At 50.2% G+C, this 18275-nt stretch overlaps 1 protein-coding gene across 3 annotated transcripts in view; it reads right to left on the bottom strand.

Annotated features, from left to right (window-relative positions):
- LOC136405509 (ADP-ribosyl cyclase/cyclic ADP-ribose hydrolase 1-like) overlaps positions 1-9739 on the bottom strand; it is a 31687-nt gene extending 21948 nt beyond the window's left edge. For 2 of the 3 annotated variants that reach the window (XM_066384992.1, XM_066384993.1), the window contains exon 1: positions 9163-9739. In XM_066384992.1, the coding sequence (XP_066241089.1) occupies positions 9163-9434 (272 nt within the window). In that variant the 5' untranslated portion in view covers positions 9435-9739. The remainder of the gene's footprint in view (positions 1-9162) is intronic. The other variant, XM_066384991.1, reaches the window with a different exon arrangement.
- Positions 9740-18275: the final 8536 nt, after the last annotated feature.

The raw sequence follows: 18275 nt of genomic DNA, 5'->3' as shown, positions 1-18275 counted from the left end.
TTTTGTTTCTTGAATGCATTCTGGACAGACTTGCATCACTACCACTCTGCCAGAAATGATCTTGTCAAAGTCATCCATCCATTGGTCAATTTCCAGTCTTCATCTTACTTAACTGCTTGAAATCGCTTGAACAAGCTGATTGTTTTTCCTCCTTCTGAAACAGCTTGGCTTGAATTACTACACTACTGACTTCCACACTCTGTCTCCAGCCAGGCAGACCTCTCCTTAGTACTCTAGGGTCATAGGGACCAACTTCTTATCCAACATCTCTACTTGGAATGGCAATCAACATTGCAAAACCAATAGAAAGAAAACCAAACCACACATTCATTTCCCAACTTACTTCCCCCAGGTCTAAAGATTTTTTATAAATGACAGTCCATTTTTCTTGTATATCAGCCCCCAAATCACCGAGTCATGACTGTTTCTTCTTTTTGTCTCCCATCCTGTATACAAGCCCTTAAGGGTCTACTTTGAAAATGTATCCAGAATCCATCCACTTGTCATCACCGTCCATCACTGTCCACATGACAGCAGCCCCCCTCCGAATTAAAACAAGAACTTCTACAGCACTTCCGTGCACCTTTGCTTGACCCGTTTTTAAGAACATCAAGGAAAATTAAACGTAAGGTGAACGTTGGATAAGATTTAAAAATTCATCCATCTTAATTCTGTGAAGTATGATCACGGTATTCTAGCTATGTTTCTAAGTGTTGTTTTTGTTGTTAGAAATACAAACTGAAACATCTAGAGACACAATAAAATGAAGTCTGAAATGTGTTTCAAAGCACTTTAGGGGAGAAAAAGGGAAGAGAGGTAAAATAAGGATAACACAGCCTGACCAGGCGGTGGCGCAGTGGATAGAGCATCGGACTGGGATGCAGGAGACCCAGGTTCGAGACCCCAAGGTCGCCAGTTTGAGCTTGAGCTCATCTGGTTTGAGCAAAGCTCACCATCTTGGACCCAAGATCTCTGGCTGAGCAAGGGGTTACTCAGCCTGCTGAAGGCCCACATCAAAGGTGTCACAACGAAAAACTAATGGTTAATGCTCCTCCTCTCTCTCTGTTCCTGTCTGTCCCTATCTATCCCTCTCTCTGACTCTCTCTGTAAAAAAAAAAAAAAAAAAAAAGGATAGCACAACATTGATTATTATTGAGACAAATGGGGGTTACTTTATTTTCTCAAGTTTTATGTATGTTTGCAAATTTCCATAACAGAAAGTTTTCACCGTACTGGCGATCCCGCTGTTCAGCATCCCCTTTGCCCAGCCTCTTGCTTTTGTCCAGAATGCTCTTCCCCCAGCATTTCTAGGTCTTGTTCTCCTTCTGTATTCAGGTCTTTGCTACAACGTTGCCTTTCAGGGAAGCCCTCCTTATTCTATTTCCCTATTTAAAACTCTAGCGCTGCCAGCACTTCCCGCCATCTGCCCGACTGCGTGTCTTCCAGCTTCCTTTATTCCCGCCCCTCCCCCACCTAGAATATGAGTTCCATGTGAGCAAGAATTCAGTCTCTTTTGTTCACGGCTAGCTCTGTAGAATCTAGAAGAGTTTGTGGGACAAAATATGAGCTCAACAAATACTTACTGAACAAGCATGTTACCAAAATATTTGAAACTTGGAAATAAGGCAAGAAGATGGGCACCATGTCCTTTCAACGTCATATGGGGACATTATTTGACTGGCTTATCCAAGGATTCCTTATCTAGCAGAATGTATCTCTGTGTTCTCTTTTTGACTATAAAACTTGACTGGGTCAGATGGTAACTTGGAAGTCTCATTTGTTAGAGATGCAAATACTTACTGTCCAATAAAAGGATATCCCCAAAGGTCATAGTATTTTACTGTCTTGTAGAACAGTAACCATTTTTCTATCTAATCTATACATATAATTATAATATTCCCTATTAAATGCTTATCAATACTTCAGTGCCTCCAAATGTTCTTTGAACTGAGTTTAGCATTTATTGGTTCATAAATCTTTGACATGTTTTGATTTTGTATGTTATGAAGTCATGTTGATAACTTTTTTGTAACTTCTACTTCAACAAGTGAAATCAAATTGTGATGAGCTGTGAAAATGTGGCTGTTATTCTTGACCCTTTGCTATTTGGGGCTATGATTCTAAACCCCTTGAAACAAGGGTTTTCCCTCCAAAGAGTAAAAGGGGAACCCAAGTTGCCACCAGGTGTCCCTTGATAAAGAACAAAAGTTTTCTCTGGGGAGCACCTCACCACTCCCTTCAGCTATTAATAATGATACTGGAGCGAGGCGTGGGGGTTGGACTTCAGCAGGAAACACCACGGAGCTTTCTAGGAATACCACCTGCTGTAAAATATGAGACCAACAGCACAGAAATAGCATCTCTCCTTCCTTCTCTCCGGTCATCTCTGCCACCTCTAATTAATTACCCATTTGACGTGCTTGGTCCAGGGCTTTCCAGCTAACCCCTTCTTCCAGAAGATTCCATCTCCAGTTTACATTAGGCCAGATGTCCTGGTAGTACCATAAGCCTAATAGGCCCTAAACTCAGTTAATTTGCATATGCACTTCCTCCACTGTTCCTTCCACAAATAACTCAGCTCTGGGGCCGACTTCCCTCCCATAACCACCGCAGCACCAAGCCCCACAGGCGGAGCCCTGTTTCACTTGCCCTGTGTTACTTTCACATTCATTCAGGGGCATCTGAGGCTCTCTGGCCTCTGTCTCTGACCCCCAGCATGTGAGGGGACGCTGAGGGAAGCCTGAAGCTCGCACAACTGAGCATTGAGGATTCCGAGGTGAACCCGAGGCCTGTGACGCTCTGTGACGTTCAGGGTCGACCTGGGAGCAGACGTCGGGCAGGTGGCCATTCAATCACCTCCCAAGAGAAAACATGCTGGAATTTTGTCCTGTGCAAGTACGCTCGCTCTCTCTCTGTCTCCCGTGTGCTGAGAAAGTCCAGGCTGTGAACGGGACCCCACGAGGTCCAGCCTTTCCATCTTTCCAAGGTCCCACCGCCTTTAAGGAGTTTTGGTCCATCGAGTGCCCCAGTTTTCCCTTCCCACACACATCCCCCCAGGACCAGCATCTTATCTGTGCCCCAGGTTTCATTCCACAGGGTAACCTTCACCACTCAGAGCACACCTTAGCCGAGTTTTGTCTTAGAAGGAAGAGCGCAGATGCTACCTCTTTCGTGAAGTCCTTCCTGACTCTGGGCCACCTGCTGACGATGCATCCGGCTGGCACTGGGCTCACAGCTGTTCACGTATCTCCTTGTTCGATTGCCACCTGACTGTCTCTGACACAGGCCTACAGGATCCTGCACAGAGCCAGCAGCACAGGGGCACCCCACCTCCCCACCCCGGGGGCCCGCCTTGTCTCTATCCGAGCCTGTCTGCTGTTAGAAATCGCGCTGACCCACAGGTTTTCAGTTCCCAGGCCAGTCCTCCCCACCCCCCCTACAGCGCCCTGGAGAGCAGGCCAGTCCTCCCCACCACCCCTGCAGCGCCCTGGAGAGCAGGCCAGTCCTCCCCACCCCCCTGCAGTGCCCTGGAGAGCAGGCCAGTCCTCCCCACCACCCCTGAGCACCCTGGACAGCAGGCCAGTCCTCCTCACCCCCCTGCAGCACCCTGGAGAGCAGGCCAGTCCTCCTCACCCCCCTGCAGCGCCCTGGAGAGCAGGCCAGTCCTCCCCACCCCCCCTGCAGCACCCGGGACAGCAGGCCAGTCCTCCTCACCCCCCTGCAGCGCCCTGGAGAGCAGGCCAGTCCTCCTCACCACCCCTGCAGCGCCCTGGAGAGCAGGCCAGTCCTCCTCACCCCCCTACAGCGCCCTGGAGAGCAGGCCAGTCCTCCTCACCACCCCTGCAGCGCCCTGGAGAGCAGGCCAGTCCTCCTCACCACCCCTGCAGCGCCCTGGAGAGCAGGCCAGTCCTCCTCACCACCCCTGCAGCGCCCTGGAGAGCAGGCCAGTCCTCCCCACGCAGCGCCCTGGACAGCAGGCCAGTCCTCCCCACCCCCCTGCAGCGCCCTGGAGAGCAGGCCAGTCCTCCTCACCACCCCTGCAGCGCCCTGGAGAGCAGGCCAGTCCTCCCCACGCAGCGCCCTGGACAGCAGGCCAGTCCTCCCCACCCCCCTGCAGCGCCCTGGAGAGCAGGCCAGTCCTCCCCACCCCCCTGCAGTGCCCTGGAGAGCAGGCCAGTCCTCCTCACCCCCCTGCAGCACCCTGGAGAGCAGGCCAGTCCTCCTCACCCCCCTGCAGCGCCCTGGAGAGCAGGCCAGTCCTCCTCACCCCCCTGCAGCGCCCTGGACAGCAGGCCAGTCCTCCCCACGCAGCGCCCTGGACAGCAGGCCAGTCCTCCCCCCCCCCCCCTGCAGCGCCCTGGAGAGCAGGCCAGTCCTCCCCACGCAGCGCCCTGGACAGCAGGCCAGTCCTCCCCACCCCCCTGCAGCGCCCTGGAGAGCAGACCAGTCCTCCCCACGCAGCGCCCTGGACAGCAGGCCAGTCCTCCCCACCCCCCTGCAGCGCCCTGGAGAGCAGACCAGTCCTCCCCACGCAGCGCCCTGGAGAGCAGCCCCAGTCCTCCCCACCCCCCTGCAGCGCCCTGGAGAGCAGCCCCAGTCCTCCCCACCCCTCCTGCAGCGCCCTGGAGAGCAGGCCAGTCCTCCCCACCCCCCTGCAGCGCCCTGGAGAGCAGACCAGTCCTCCCCACGCAGCGCCCTGGACAGCAGGCCAGTCCTCCCCACCCCCCTGCAGTGCCCTGGACAGCAGGCCAGTCCTCCCCACCCCCCTGCAGCGCCCTGGAGAGCAGGCCAGTCCTCCCCACCCCCCTGCAGCGCCCTGGACAGCAGGGCCTGTGATCGTCCCTCTCGGAAGCCCCCACAGCTGGACCCTGCACCAGGCACCCAGTAAGTCTGCACTGAATGTTTACTGAGTGTTCACTTTTTGGTAAATCTTGCACGAATGCATTTTACTGAGTAGAAGTTAACAAAATGTTAAGGTCCTTAAAATGAGAGACACGGGAAATTAAAAATGAAGAACTGACCCCAAGAAGTCTTGTGAGAAACTTTAAAGATGAAAAAGAAACAAGAAGAAACTGTGAAATGAAAATGAAAGAACCAGAAAGACAGTCACTGTGAGCACAGAAATGGTCACTAACAGACCAAGTGAGATGGATGAAGACTTCTCTGTATTTTAAGTGTCTCACTATACATTTGTTCCAACCAGCACGGTGTGGACTCCAGTTCAATGGCGCGAGCACCTATGAAGAGACTCAGATGTGACGAGCAATGTGCCAGACAGCAAAGGACACAGATACGAACAGAACAGTCCCCGCCCTCCAGGGCCCCAGCATCTCCGGGAGCACGGACGAGGAGAGCTGTCAGAGAGGGGCTTGCTCGTGTCCCTAGACAGGGAGCCTCTGTCCCTAGAACACAGATGCCTGGTTTTCTCCAGGCTTCCATGATCCTTGGCGAGAAGACTCACGGAAACAAAGCTCTATCATCGGGGGGCCTCCCTGGAAGCTGATCTTACGCTGGATGCTGGCTCCCCGTTTCTTCCTGCAGGCTCTGCCTCACTCTTCCAATCCCCCGGGTCCTGACTATTGCCTGGATATCTGACACTCCCCACGGTATCCATGTCTCCTGACATATGCTCAGAGCCATCTTGGCCAGAGGGTTGCTCCTGTGTGTGAACTTTCGGACAGGAGAGCCTGGTGTGTTCTGTTCGGGAGTTTTCTGCATTTAATATTCTTGGTTTGACACACAAAGGGCTCCGCTTGATGACCAGAGACAAGTTTCCATGCTAAGAGGCTGGCAGAACGTGAGTTATGTGGGAGGAAGAGATACTGAGAAAGGAAACCAAGGAAAAGAAACAAGTGTAGCAGATAAAGTCCTACCACCTACACAGAAACACCAAGAAGTTACTGACAAGAAAGCAACAACAATAATCCAGCAACAACAATAATCCAAGTGCCCCAAACTAAAACTCCTGGATGTTAGAAGTGATGGTATTGAAATGTTTATTGGGGAGATACAGTAATTATGGCTTTCCTTGTTTCTATTACTCATGATATACTAGCTGGTATATATACCATTCACTTAATTCAACCCAATATTTCTGCTCATACATTCCAGGCATTACTATAGGTCACCCAGATATATCACTCAAGACAAAGTCCCTAGACTCAAAGAGCTTATATTCCAGGCCGCATGCAGTAGATTTTTGTCAGCAAAATTATGAATAGCACCCTGGCCAGTTGGCTCAGTGGTAGAGCATCGGGCTGGCGTGCAGGAGTCCCAGGTTCGATTCCCAGCCAGGGCACACAGGAGAAGCACCCATCTGCTTCTCCACCCCTCCCCCTCTCCTTCCTCTCTGTCTCTCTCTTCCCTTCCTGCAACCATTGGAGCGAAGTTGGCCCGGGCACTGAGGATGGCTCCATGGCCTCTGCCTCAGGTGCTAGAATGGCTCTGGTTGCAACAGAGCGACGCCCCAGATGGGCAGAGCATTGCTCCCTGGTGGGCATGCCAGGTGGATCCCAGTCGGGCGCATGTGGGAGTCTGTCTGACTGCCTCCCCATTTCCAATTTAAGAAGAATACAAAAAAAATTATGAATAGCGTCCTCTTTCTTCTCAAAATGTCTCCACAAGGACAATACATTTTATAGTCACCCTACCATAGCAGTGACTGAGTTCAGGCTACAGAGCCAATTTTGAGCAATGCACTCAAACTTCCTACTTCAGCCTGCTCACAGGAAAATGGGATAGCAGAGAGGCGGGCAGCAGAGAGGCGGGCAGCGGGAAGTGGGGTGCAGGGTGGGTCACGGCACCCAGTCCCGGGACTGCAGGGTTTGGGGCGAGATTGTGCAATCTCAAACTCTGCCTGGTATAGTTGTTAAAGATAAATGATGTGGCCCTGGCTGGTTGGCTCAGTGGTAGAGCGTCGGCCTGGCGTGCGGAAGTCCCGGGATCAATTCCGGCCAGGGCACACAGGAGAAGCGCCCATCTGCTTCTCCACCCCTCCCGCTCTCCTTCCTCTCTGTCTCTCTCTTCCCCTCCCGCAGCCGAGGCTCCATTGGAGCAAAAGATGGTCCGGGCGCTGGGGATGGCTCCTTGGCCTCTGCCTCAGGCGCTAGAGTGGCTCTGGTTGCGACAGAGCGACGCCCTGGATGGGCAGAGCATCGCCCCCTGGTGGGCGTGCCGGGTGGATCCCGGTCGGGCGCATGCGGGAGTCTGTCTGACTTCCTCCCTGTTTCCAGCTTCAGAAAAAAAAAAAAAAAGTAAATAAAAAAAAAAAGATAAATGATGTGATATTTTTAAGTGCCTGGTCTCATTAATTACTAACCCACGTTAGAGTGTCTGCATGCATTGTGAGATACCTACATGTTCAAAAAGCACTAACGGAAGAGATCCCCTGTTAATATTTTGTATGTATGTCCATGCATACACATGAAGAAGTTGTGTTTAGTAGTGAGCAAGCCTTTTGGAAAATATTATTTAAAAGCCATGTGGTTACTATGGTGCATCTGCTTGCCATATGTATGTGCTAACCAGATAGGACTGAAAAACAACCACTATTTAAGTGTTAAATGAAGGTGAAAATAAGAAAGATCGCTTTTATCATGAGCAATTTGGATTGGATATCACTTGATTTAACTGGTACTGTCACAACCTGAAGAAACAGCTCGAGTTCTAGTTTCTTAAGTTCTATAAACAAAACTGAAGGGACCCTGGCAATCTTTGGGCTTGAACAATTTGCTAATGTCAGGTACACAGAAGGCCTGAGGAGTTTCCTAAGAAGTTTGTTTACACGTCTGTGAACAGATGGGCTGAGACCCCACTGGCCTTAGCAGCAAGAGGATGAAAAGCCTCCTCCTCTACAAGACTGAGAGCGGCTGCATTTCTCGCCACAGGGGGAAAACTTCTGTTGCCTGTGGGGTTAAACAATGAGGAGGTAGTGACTAATGACCAAGCAAGGGGATGTCCAGGTAAGTGTGAGCTGGGGAAGGCTAACCGGCCTGATGCAGGTGGTCAAGCAGAGGAATGCAATCAATCAAGATTCCATGCAGGAAGTGTTAGGGGAACTCCCCTGGCGCCAGGTCACCTAAAATTCGACCTGGCTAATTGAGACCCAAACCTGACAGGACCGAACCCTTAGCCCCAGGGGAGGCGGGGAGCATAGAGGCGGGAAGCAGGAAATGGGGTGCAGGGGCGGCTCACCGCGCCCAGTCCCGGGACTGCAGGTGTTTAGGCGCGAAATTGTGCAATCTCAAATTCACAGCATAAAATCGCGGCTCTTCCTGCGGCCTTCGGCAGCCTGAGAAGCAGCTTTCTCCTTCCCTGCGCGATCTACTTCATGTACAATTGCAAAGATGTGTTCTCAGCTGCAGCCAAGGCCTGCAGATTGCAGCCAAGACAGCGGGTCCCTTGGGGTAGTGGGGGTGGGGGTGGGGGGTGGGAGATCAGTAGCCAGCAGGGAGGGTGCGGGAAGAACCATCTGTTAAGATCCCACAACCTCCTGTGGATGGTGTTCCCAGGGTTTGGACAGATTCATCAAGCTGATTCCCGCTACCGTGTTAGTTACAGCTCAATTGTTACAGTTATTTCTTTGTCTGGTTAATGAGTTTTCTGGCCACATTCATTTCACGACGCGCAGGAGGAGTCGGGCGCTGTTTTCTGTTAGAGAGTGCAACTCCGTGCAGAGGTCTGGCTCTGACGCCATCCCTCCACCTCAAGCTGCGCAAACCACTTAAGCAGGTGTCCTCTGTAACCGTGGGGCACTTTCAGTCAGAAACGGTGAACGGAAATCCACTGCAAAGTAGAAATCTCCACCAAACCGCACCCCACCCCACCTCTGCGCGCGACCGCGGAGGGTCTGGTCCCCGTAGCGGGGCCGTGAGCGCCCAGGGCGGCTGCGAGTCGGGAGGCGCCTTGCCCAAGGACTGCAGTCCCGGCCAAGTGGTCCCCGCGGGCAGCGGTCCGCGCGCTCTCCTCCGCGCGCTCCGGGGCACCGCTGCCCATCGCGCGAAACTGCTAGGCGAGTACTCGGACCGCCATGCTGCCCGGCGGCTCTCAGCTGTCCCGAAACAGGACCTGCTTTGTTACGGCAATCCGGACAGCTCCCCGCTGCGCCCTGCCCGCCGAGCCCACCGGGTCGTGCAGAGCAGCGAGTCCTCGCCACCCACTCACCTCAGCTCCGGCCGCAGGACTTGAGTGTAGGTGTAGCACCGTCCCAGGACGATCTCGGAAAAATGGGGTGTAGACCCCATGCCCTTCCATTCCTTGTGCTTGGGCGCCTGGGGCCACAGGACTCCGATCAACACTGCGGTGACCACCAGCACGACACAAAGAATAGTGATGCCAAGACAGACCTTGTTTTTCGTGGAGAGGCTGAGTTTGCCGCAGCGTTCGTCCCCGGGCACGGGGCTGAATCCGTGGCTGTGGTTGGGCATGGGGTCCATGCAGGGTAGGGCCCCACGAAGTCCGAGGAGAGGCTAGACTGGAGGCTGGGCTGGAAGGGTGGAGAGCGCTGCCCCTTCCTGAAAATGTTCCTCCCCCTTGTTATCTTTCACTTGCCTTTTCTCAGCTTCCTTTCCCACCCCCACATAGTCCTTCAGAGCTCTCTCGCTGGCTGCAACAGTAAAGATTGAAAGCACTTAAAAAGAGTTTAAGGAAAGAGGGGTAGCAGCTACCCTGATCTTATCCTTCAGATGGCTGAATAACATACTGTGTCTTCTTTTATTTTACTCATTTTACCGGGGGGGGGGGGGGGGGGGGGGGGGGGGAGGCGGTGGAACAGGAAGCATCAACTCTCATATGTGCCCTGACCAAGCAAGCCTGTGGTTTCCAACCCATGAATTCAGCGTTCCAGGTCCACGCTCTCCACTGCGGCAGTGGTTGGTTCCAAACCCTTGACTATGCCTACATATGAACACACAGGGAGCAACTATGAGTTGATGCTTCTGGTTTCTTCCCTTTCTCTTCCTCCCCTCCCCTCCCTTCCCCTCTCCTCCCCTCCCCTCCCCTCCCCTCCCCTCCCTTCCCCTCTCCTCCCCTCCCCTCCCCTCCCCTCCCCTCCCTTCCCCTCTCCTCCCCTCCCCTCCCCTCCCTTCCCCTCTCCTCCCCTCCCCTCCCCTCCCCTCCCTTCCCCTCCCCACTCCTCCCCTCCCTTCCCCTCTCTAAAAATCAATGAATAAAATCTAAAAACAAAGAAAGAGGAAACCATTCCACACTGTGTGTTCTTGCACCTGTCAGTTGGTTCCCTTAATCAGCCTTGGACTTTACACTGTAGCAGTACTTCTCCCTGGAAAAGAGGAAGGCAGGCCGCCCGCCCCTGTACCTGTGCACAAGCAATCCTTTCTCCTGCAGAGCAAAGCTCTACCTCTGCTCTGTGCACTGACAGGTTCCTGCTCAGCCCCTGTAAAGGTTCTGCCTAAGCCTTACCCCTTCTGGCAAGTGCCATGCTGGTAAAGCTCTGGATTCAAACTGTGTTCCATCACTCAGTGCTGGGTGAGGCCAGGTATGTTACCTGACCTCCCTGTGCTCCAGATGTAAAGTGGGGCCGATGGCAGTACCCACATCATGGGTGATTATGAGGACGGAGTTCATATTTACAGCATGTGTAGCGTAGTGCCTGGCACACGGAAAGCGCTCAGTAAATGTCCGCTCTTCCTGCCTGCTCTGTGAGCACGTGGACAGGATGCCATTCCGCCTTCCGTGGGTTGTGCTTAGAAAAGGGTCTGGCGTGCGGGGAGCACTCATGAACCATTTAAGACCGGACAGAAAAACAACCCCTTTAAAAAGAGTATTTGCTTTTGATAATAAATATAATAAACACACATGGAGTAAAAGTCAAATAGAACAAAATGAACCTGTGGAACATTTTTCTTTCTCCTGCCTGGACACCCTCTTACCGTGTTAACGAACAGGCAGCCTTTCTCTGTGCACACATGAACACAGAGATAAGGCTTCACTGTTTCACTACATTTATGGCACATGGCACTCTCTGTTGTGCACCTGGTCTAGCTCAATTCGTGACGTGTTTAGCATTTATTGTTCCACCTAATTCCTGACCCACAGAACCTCTCTTGTATGTGCCATGGATTATTTAATGAGACCCATATTGATGACAGCTCAGTTTCCACCCCTTTGTTAGAACATTAAATACTGGAATAAATATTCTGTGTCCACATGGTTTTCTACATGTCCACATTCATACACACCTCAAAGTAGACTTTCTGAGTCAAACGGCACGACCTTTAAATTTTGTATGGTATGGCCAATCAAAGAGGTCGCACCAGTTCCTACTCGCACCAACAGACTTACACTTTCAGATTTGTTTTGTCTTAATTTCTGGGTATGAACCAGCAGTGACTTGGGAGCACTTCAGCTTTTAGTCTCTCTTTCTGTTCAGTGTAACAAAGACTTGGGAAAATACATTTTCAGAGAACCATGTCACCCTTTGCCTGGCAAAGTCACATGGGTGGTGAACCCTCTCATTGTGTCCTGTTTTCTGCAAGTAAAGTGTTCAGCTACAAATGCCGAGTCCTTGTAAGCCCTTGGGGAGTGAGACTGCACATGCACAGAGACGTCGCCACCTCCCTGCACTCACCCTGGCCGGGCCATGATTTGGGGTAAGTTACACTTTTTCAGTATTCTTCTCATCAGTCAAATGGATACAGTAGAATGCTTCCTCAACAGGTTCAAGTGGGGACTAATTGGGATAATATTCACACCTAGGACAGGTTGGACACTCGACTCGAAGTAATATTGTTATATGGAGCTATTTGGACATAGTTAAAATACACTGAGGCTCTAAAAATGACATATTCTGATATTCACTCATTCGATACATATTAAGGACCAGCGCTTGGCAGGCGCCATGTCAGCTTACTGGGGACACAGGAGCAGACTGGCCTGGATGAAACCAGTATAGGGCAGTTAGGTCAGGTAGACCAGAGTGGGCTCTGCTGCTCATGCAAGGAACCAAACTCCTCTGAACGACAAGTTTCTCTTCTGTAGAGCGGGCTGAAAAATTTCACCAGTATGGGGACAGCTGTGTACAGGCAGGGGATCGAATATGTCCCAGTAAGTTACAGGAAGTCTTAGCAAAGATGGAGACACTAGATCAGGCTGCTGACAGGCAAGCAAGGATTTCCAAAACTGGGGAAAGACACTTAAGCAGAAAAATTAAGGAAGAAAAATTGCAGTGTGGATATTGGGACATCTGAACACCAGAGAAGTCATTTCCCGGCCACACAGCCAGGTAGCAGAAGTGCTGGCTCTGGAATGACATTTCCTTGCTTAACTTCATTAGTCATTTTCAAATCATTCAGATAATATCATCACATTTTAAAAATTGGAAATAGGGAATAAAGAAGACTACTGTCCTTATATAAAAACCCAAATCCAGCCCTGGCCAGTTGGCTCAGTGGTAGAGCATCGGCCTGGCGTGCAGGAGTCCCGGGTTCGATTCCCAGCCAGGGCACACAGGAGAAGCACCCATCTGCTTCTCCACCCCTCCCCCTCTCCTTCCTCTCTGTCTCTCTCTTCCCCTCTCGCAGCCAAGGCTCCATTGGAGCAAAGTTTGCCCGGGCGCTGAGGATGGCTCTATGGATGCCTCAGGTGCTAGAAAGGCTCTGGTTCCAACAGAGCAACGCCCCAGATGGGCAGAGCATCGCCCCCTGGTGGGCATGCTGGGTGGATCTCGGTCGGGCGCATGTGGGAGTCTGTCTGACTGCCTCTCCATTTCCAACTTCAGAAAAATACAAACAAACAAATCCAAATCTAACTACCATTAACATTTTGGTGTTTTATCTTGACCATCCTTTTTCTAAACTTTGACAGTTTGAAAAGTAGTTACAATAGCCCTGGCCAGGTGCTTAGTTGGTCACAATGTTGTCCAGATCCACTAAGGTTGTGGGTTCGATCCCTGATCACAACACATTCAAGAATCAACCAATGAGACCAGGCGGTGGCGCAGTAGATAGAGCGTCGGACTGGGATGCGGAGGACCCAGGTTCGAGACTCCAAGGTTGCCAGCTTGATAGCGAGCTCATCTGGTTTGAGCAAAAGCTCACCATCTTGGACCCAAGGTTGCTGGCTCAAGCAAGGAGTTACTCAGTCTGCTGAAGGCCCATGGTCAAGGAACATATGAGAGAGCAATCAATGAAAAACTAAGGTGTCACAACAAAAAACTAATGATTGAAGAATCAACCAATGAATGCATAAATACATGGAAAAACAAAGCAATGTCTCCCCCCCCCCTTTCTTTAGGTCCAAAATAAATAAATTAAAAAAATTTTAAAGTACTTATAAACATATACTATTTGGTAATAGATACATCTTTCATATATATGTATATCTAAATATATAAATTACGCTCTTTCCACTTCAGTCTGCATACATGATCCTGACCAACCACGTCTCCTCTCCCAGAACAGAGAACCCAGGCTCCAATCCTAACTCTCCGTGCCTTGGTAGCTCTTTGAGCATCTTATCCTGTGATCTCCCGCGTCTCAGGTTTGCTGTTAGCACCCGTGAGTGTACTTATAAAACAAAGAGCCAACAACTTCCCTTGTAAAACCCTAAAAATAAAGTCCTCTGTCTTCACACCTCCCACTAGAAAGTCAGCTTTACGAGAATAAGGCCACTGCCCGTGTTTGTCCACCACTGAGCCCCTGGCACTGGCACCATGCCTGGTATGCAGTTAGCGCTCAAGTCAGGCGTGCAGATTGAACAACTCCGTCTGCCACAGTTCAGAGCCAATGACTGCAGACCGAGTACCCACCAGGGATAGAGAAACTTATAGGTCCTGGGTCTACGTCAGACTCAGCAGCTAAAAGCCAACCATCAGCAAGCATCTGTTGTCCATCTGCTGAGTAGTGAACCACGGTGTTCAAGGGAGAAGAGGACAGAGGCTACAATTAATCACGTAATTCTTTCTCCGCTTTCCACAAAGGTTGCGAGCATACTGAGTGTCAACGGCTTGTGCACGATACCCTACAACACTGTCATCATGTACACGCTTTCTGATTCCCATGTTCCAGATGAAGAATCAGAGGCTCAGATTGGCCAAAGTTACTTCACCAAGGGGGTTTTGAGCCCTGACAATCTTATTTCAAACCTGTCCAACGAACCCAACCTCTGTGACATTAGGAAATGGATACTTAATGGGCACCCACTATGCCTGGGTCCAGGGGTTGACAAGCTCAAACTTTTTTTAAAATTTTTTTTATTCATTTTAGAGAGGAGAGAGAAAGGGAGAGAGAGGGACAGAGAGGGAGAGAGAGAGGAGAGAGAGACAGAGAGAGAAGGTGGGGAGGAGCTGGAAGCATCAACTCCCATATGTGCCTTGACCAGGCAAGCCCAGGGTTTCGAACCGGTGACCTCAGCATTTCCAGGTCAACGCTTTATCCACTGCACCACCAAAGATCAGGCAGGCTCAAACTTTTTACACAGGATTTATGGTTCAAAGTGGAAACTTTTAGAAACATGTTCTTGGCTGTGAGTCCATGACAGCTGTGAGCAGAGCATCTCTGGAACCTAGGGGTGGACCCGTTTGCTTGGAAACATGTTTTGTTCTCACATCAGAGTACCATGACCAGCGGAAGGGCGGATAGATGTCAAATCTCAACAACCACAGAAAGTGTGCTCACTGATGTCAAACCCGCCACAGTCTGCGATCTGTTTTTTCTTTTTTCCTAGCAGTCTTGAAAAAAGGGAAGCTGTGTGATCTCTCCTCCCACATCCCGAAACTGAGCTTGCAGAATCCTGTATTCACTCTGTGGGCTGTATGGTCAATGAGACAGGGACTAACAGGACTTGAAGATTGCCTTGGAGTGCTTTAAGTCACTTGGGCTGCGGACCCTTCCCTGCAGTGCATGGCTTGCTGGTGTAGTCAGTCTGGGTAGAGACCTCAGTTCAGAAGAACTCGACTTCTCAGCCACATCCTCCGTGATGACTAACCTAGCCTACACATTGGTTACCTTTCAGTTCTGTCCACTGTCACTACCTTCATCCAGGTATTCACTCTCCCTCAGCCTTCAGGTGACAGCCTAGATACCCTACGTCTTGGACCTCTTTCACAAACTTTCATGGTTGGTTACAAGCTTTTATCATGGGTCCCCATATGCATCCTCTGCTTCCTGAGTTCTTTGGGGGGACAGGTTCTGCATTCCCCTGTGCCCCACGCTAGACTGTGAATGGACACTGAAATGTACTGATGAATATCATACTGTAATGCAAGCCTTTTTCATTCTTTCATTCATGAATTATTTATCCATTCATGCATTAAATATTTGTTGAGGCCCTGGCCGGTTGGCTCAACGGTACAGCGTCGGCCCACCGTGCAGGAGTCTGGGTTCAATTCCCGGCCAGGGCACACAGGAGAGGCACCCATTTGGTTCTCCACCCTCCCCCTCTCCTTCCTCTCTGTCTCTCTCTTCCCCTCCTGCAGCGAGGCTCCATTGGAGCAAAGATGGCCCGGGCGCTGAGGATGGCTCTGTGGCCTCTGCCTCGGGCGCTGGAATGGCTCTGGATGCGACAGAGCGATGCCCCAGATGGGCAGAGCATTGCCCCCTGGTGGGCATGCCGGGTAGATCCAGTCGGGCGCATGCAGGAGTCTGTCTGACTGCCTCCCTGTTTCCAGCTTCGGAGAGATGAAAAAAAAAAAAATTTGTTGAGCGCCTACTTCGTTCCATGAACTGTGTTAGGACCTGGATAAACAGCAATTAAAACAACAATCAGTACTTCTGGAGCCCATGTTCTAATGGGGAATATTATCTAATAGACGAGATAAATAAGGAAACCCTCGCGTATACGAAGTGATGATAAAGCCTAAGAAACAAAATGGAATAAGGACTGGGGAGAGGATTGCCACGTTGGAATGAGGTCTAGGAAGGTCCCACTGAGAAGGTGGCACTTGAGTAAAGATCTGAGGCAGCCACATGACATCAGGGTAGAATGGGCTCCAGTAGAGGGGAGAAAAGAGCAAGTGTTGGACATCTGGTGTGTTGACAGAAGGGCAGAGGCCACATCAGAGGTGTCTGGTGCAGAAGCAGCAAGGAGGAAGGAGGCTAGTGCTGTCACTGCATGTGTTGGGGGCAGTGAGATTGGTGGGCAATCCTATTGCAGAAGAGTGACATTTCCTGGCTTGGCTTTGCCAGGATCGCTCTGGCTGCTTGTTGAGAATAAACTGAAGTGGGCTGAGGGCAGGGGCAGGGAAACCATTTAGGAAGCTATGGGCCGTAATCCAGACAAAAGAGGATGGTGGCTTGAACCACGTTGGCACCAGGAGAAGTTGGTTAAATTCTAGATATATTTTCAAGGTAGAACTGAATGAATTCCTTTATTGGGTGAAGAGAAAGTCAAAGACAAACCTGAAGATTTTAGCTTGAGCAACTACAAGGTTGGAGATGTCATTAATTGAGCTGATGAAGACTATGAAAGAAGGATTATTGGAAGCACAGAAAGTTTGAGATGCTCATTACATATCTAAAGGGAGACATCAAGGAGAAAAGACATCATGTCAGGCTTTACAAATACAAACTCCTTCAATCCCCATAACAACCCCATGAGGTAGGGAGTATTCTTGGCCCCATTTTACATGGGGAGATTGGAACCCAGAGCGACCTACCCAAGTCCACCCAGCTAGTAGGTGGTGGAACTGGGGAACTGAGACTCAAACCCAAGCGGTGGGCTTGGGAACACATGCTCTGCTGAGCCACGCCACCTGTAGGCTGAGCAAACACACTCAGGCACACCCTACAGAATATCAGTCACTTAGGAAAATCTTTTCCATTAGCTCTGAGCCCATCACTGTGGCCTGGGCTGTCTTGCTCTGATCAGATTAGGTCTCAACCTCCTGCTGCCTGAACTGGGGGGTGGAGCCACACCAGGATCTTGTCACCCAAATAAGGGCAAATAGGTGCTGAATTTCAAGACTAGCAGACAATCCCTCTTACTGGCGTCAAATTTAGCCCATTCTTAGCAACTCAGGCAAAGTTTATCTATTAGTCATTTCACAATATACATTTCAGACCACCCGGAACACTCCAAAATTCATGCCAAGATTTTCTTATGAAATGTTTACTTGATTCCTCGGGACGCTTGTGTTTTCTGTTCTTATATTCCAACACAAAGAGACTGAAGGTCAAATATCTCAGCTGGGGGAGGAACACATACTTGAATATCTAAGAGGCGACTGTTCAATGTGTTCCCAGCCTAGCGTTCTTCAGGGCAGGCTAACGACAAAACACAGAGAAACTCAAAAGAAAGCCCCAAGTAGAATTCGTGCAAAGTAAGGATACTAAATATCATTCCCTGTTTTTATTTTGCTTTGTTTTTTCAAATCAACTTACATTTTTAAAACAGTTTGGGTTTTTTTTTAGATTTTATTTATTGATTTCACAGAGAAAAGAGGTGGGCAAGTGAGAAGTATCAACCACAGTAGCTTCACTTTAGTCGTTCATTCATTGCTTGACCGGGCAAACCCAGGGTTTTGAACTGGTGACTTCAGCGCTCCAGGTCGACACTCTAACCACTGCGCCATCACAGGTCAGGCTAGAGCAGTTTTAGAGCAGAAAGTAGAGTTCCCATGTCCCCTGCCCCCAGGCATGGGTCACCTCCCTCGTTATTGATGTTCTAGACCACAGCAGTACATTTGATACAATCGATGAACCTACATTGTCACATCACTGTCACCCAGAGTTTATAGTTAACATTAGGGCTCACCCTTGCAGTTGAATGTTGTATGAGCTTGGACAAATCTGGAACTGGGTGTATCCACCGCTGTGGTGGAATACAGGATAGTTCCCTGCCCCGGGCGGGCATCCGCTGGGCTCTACCTCTCCCCCCTCCTTTCCCCTGACTTCTGGCAGCCACTGATCTATGCACTTCCTTCCTGGTTTTGCTTCTCCAGAGTGTCAGACAGTCACAATCACACAGTGGTAGCCCTTTCAGATTGGCTTCTTTCACTCGGTAATCGGTGTGTGTCTCCTCCAGGTCTTTTCATGGTTGATTGCTCCTTTTAACGCTGAATACCATTCCCCTGTCTGACTGCACACAGTGCCTTTATCCGTTCTCTCTGAAGGACATTTTGACTATTTTGTGTCGTTTCTGTGACTAAATTTCTTCCACCTGATAAATCTTAAAAATCTGCTTATTTTGCTAACTAATTAGTAGTCAAAGCAAAGTTCAAAGTTATGTTTTAGAAAAAAGTATCCCTTTTTGCAAATAACAGCTCTACAAATAATTTTTAAGTTATAATAACAATTTTGTGCTCATATGTAATTTTGAAAAGA

Source organism: Saccopteryx leptura, chromosome 5 (genome assembly GCF_036850995.1).
Source record: "Saccopteryx leptura isolate mSacLep1 chromosome 5, mSacLep1_pri_phased_curated, whole genome shotgun sequence".
In the NCBI taxonomy this organism is placed as follows: Eukaryota; Metazoa; Chordata; class Mammalia; order Chiroptera; family Emballonuridae; genus Saccopteryx; species Saccopteryx leptura.
Note: the sequence above shows the minus strand (reverse complement) of the source record. Positions and strands in the feature narration are given on the sequence as shown.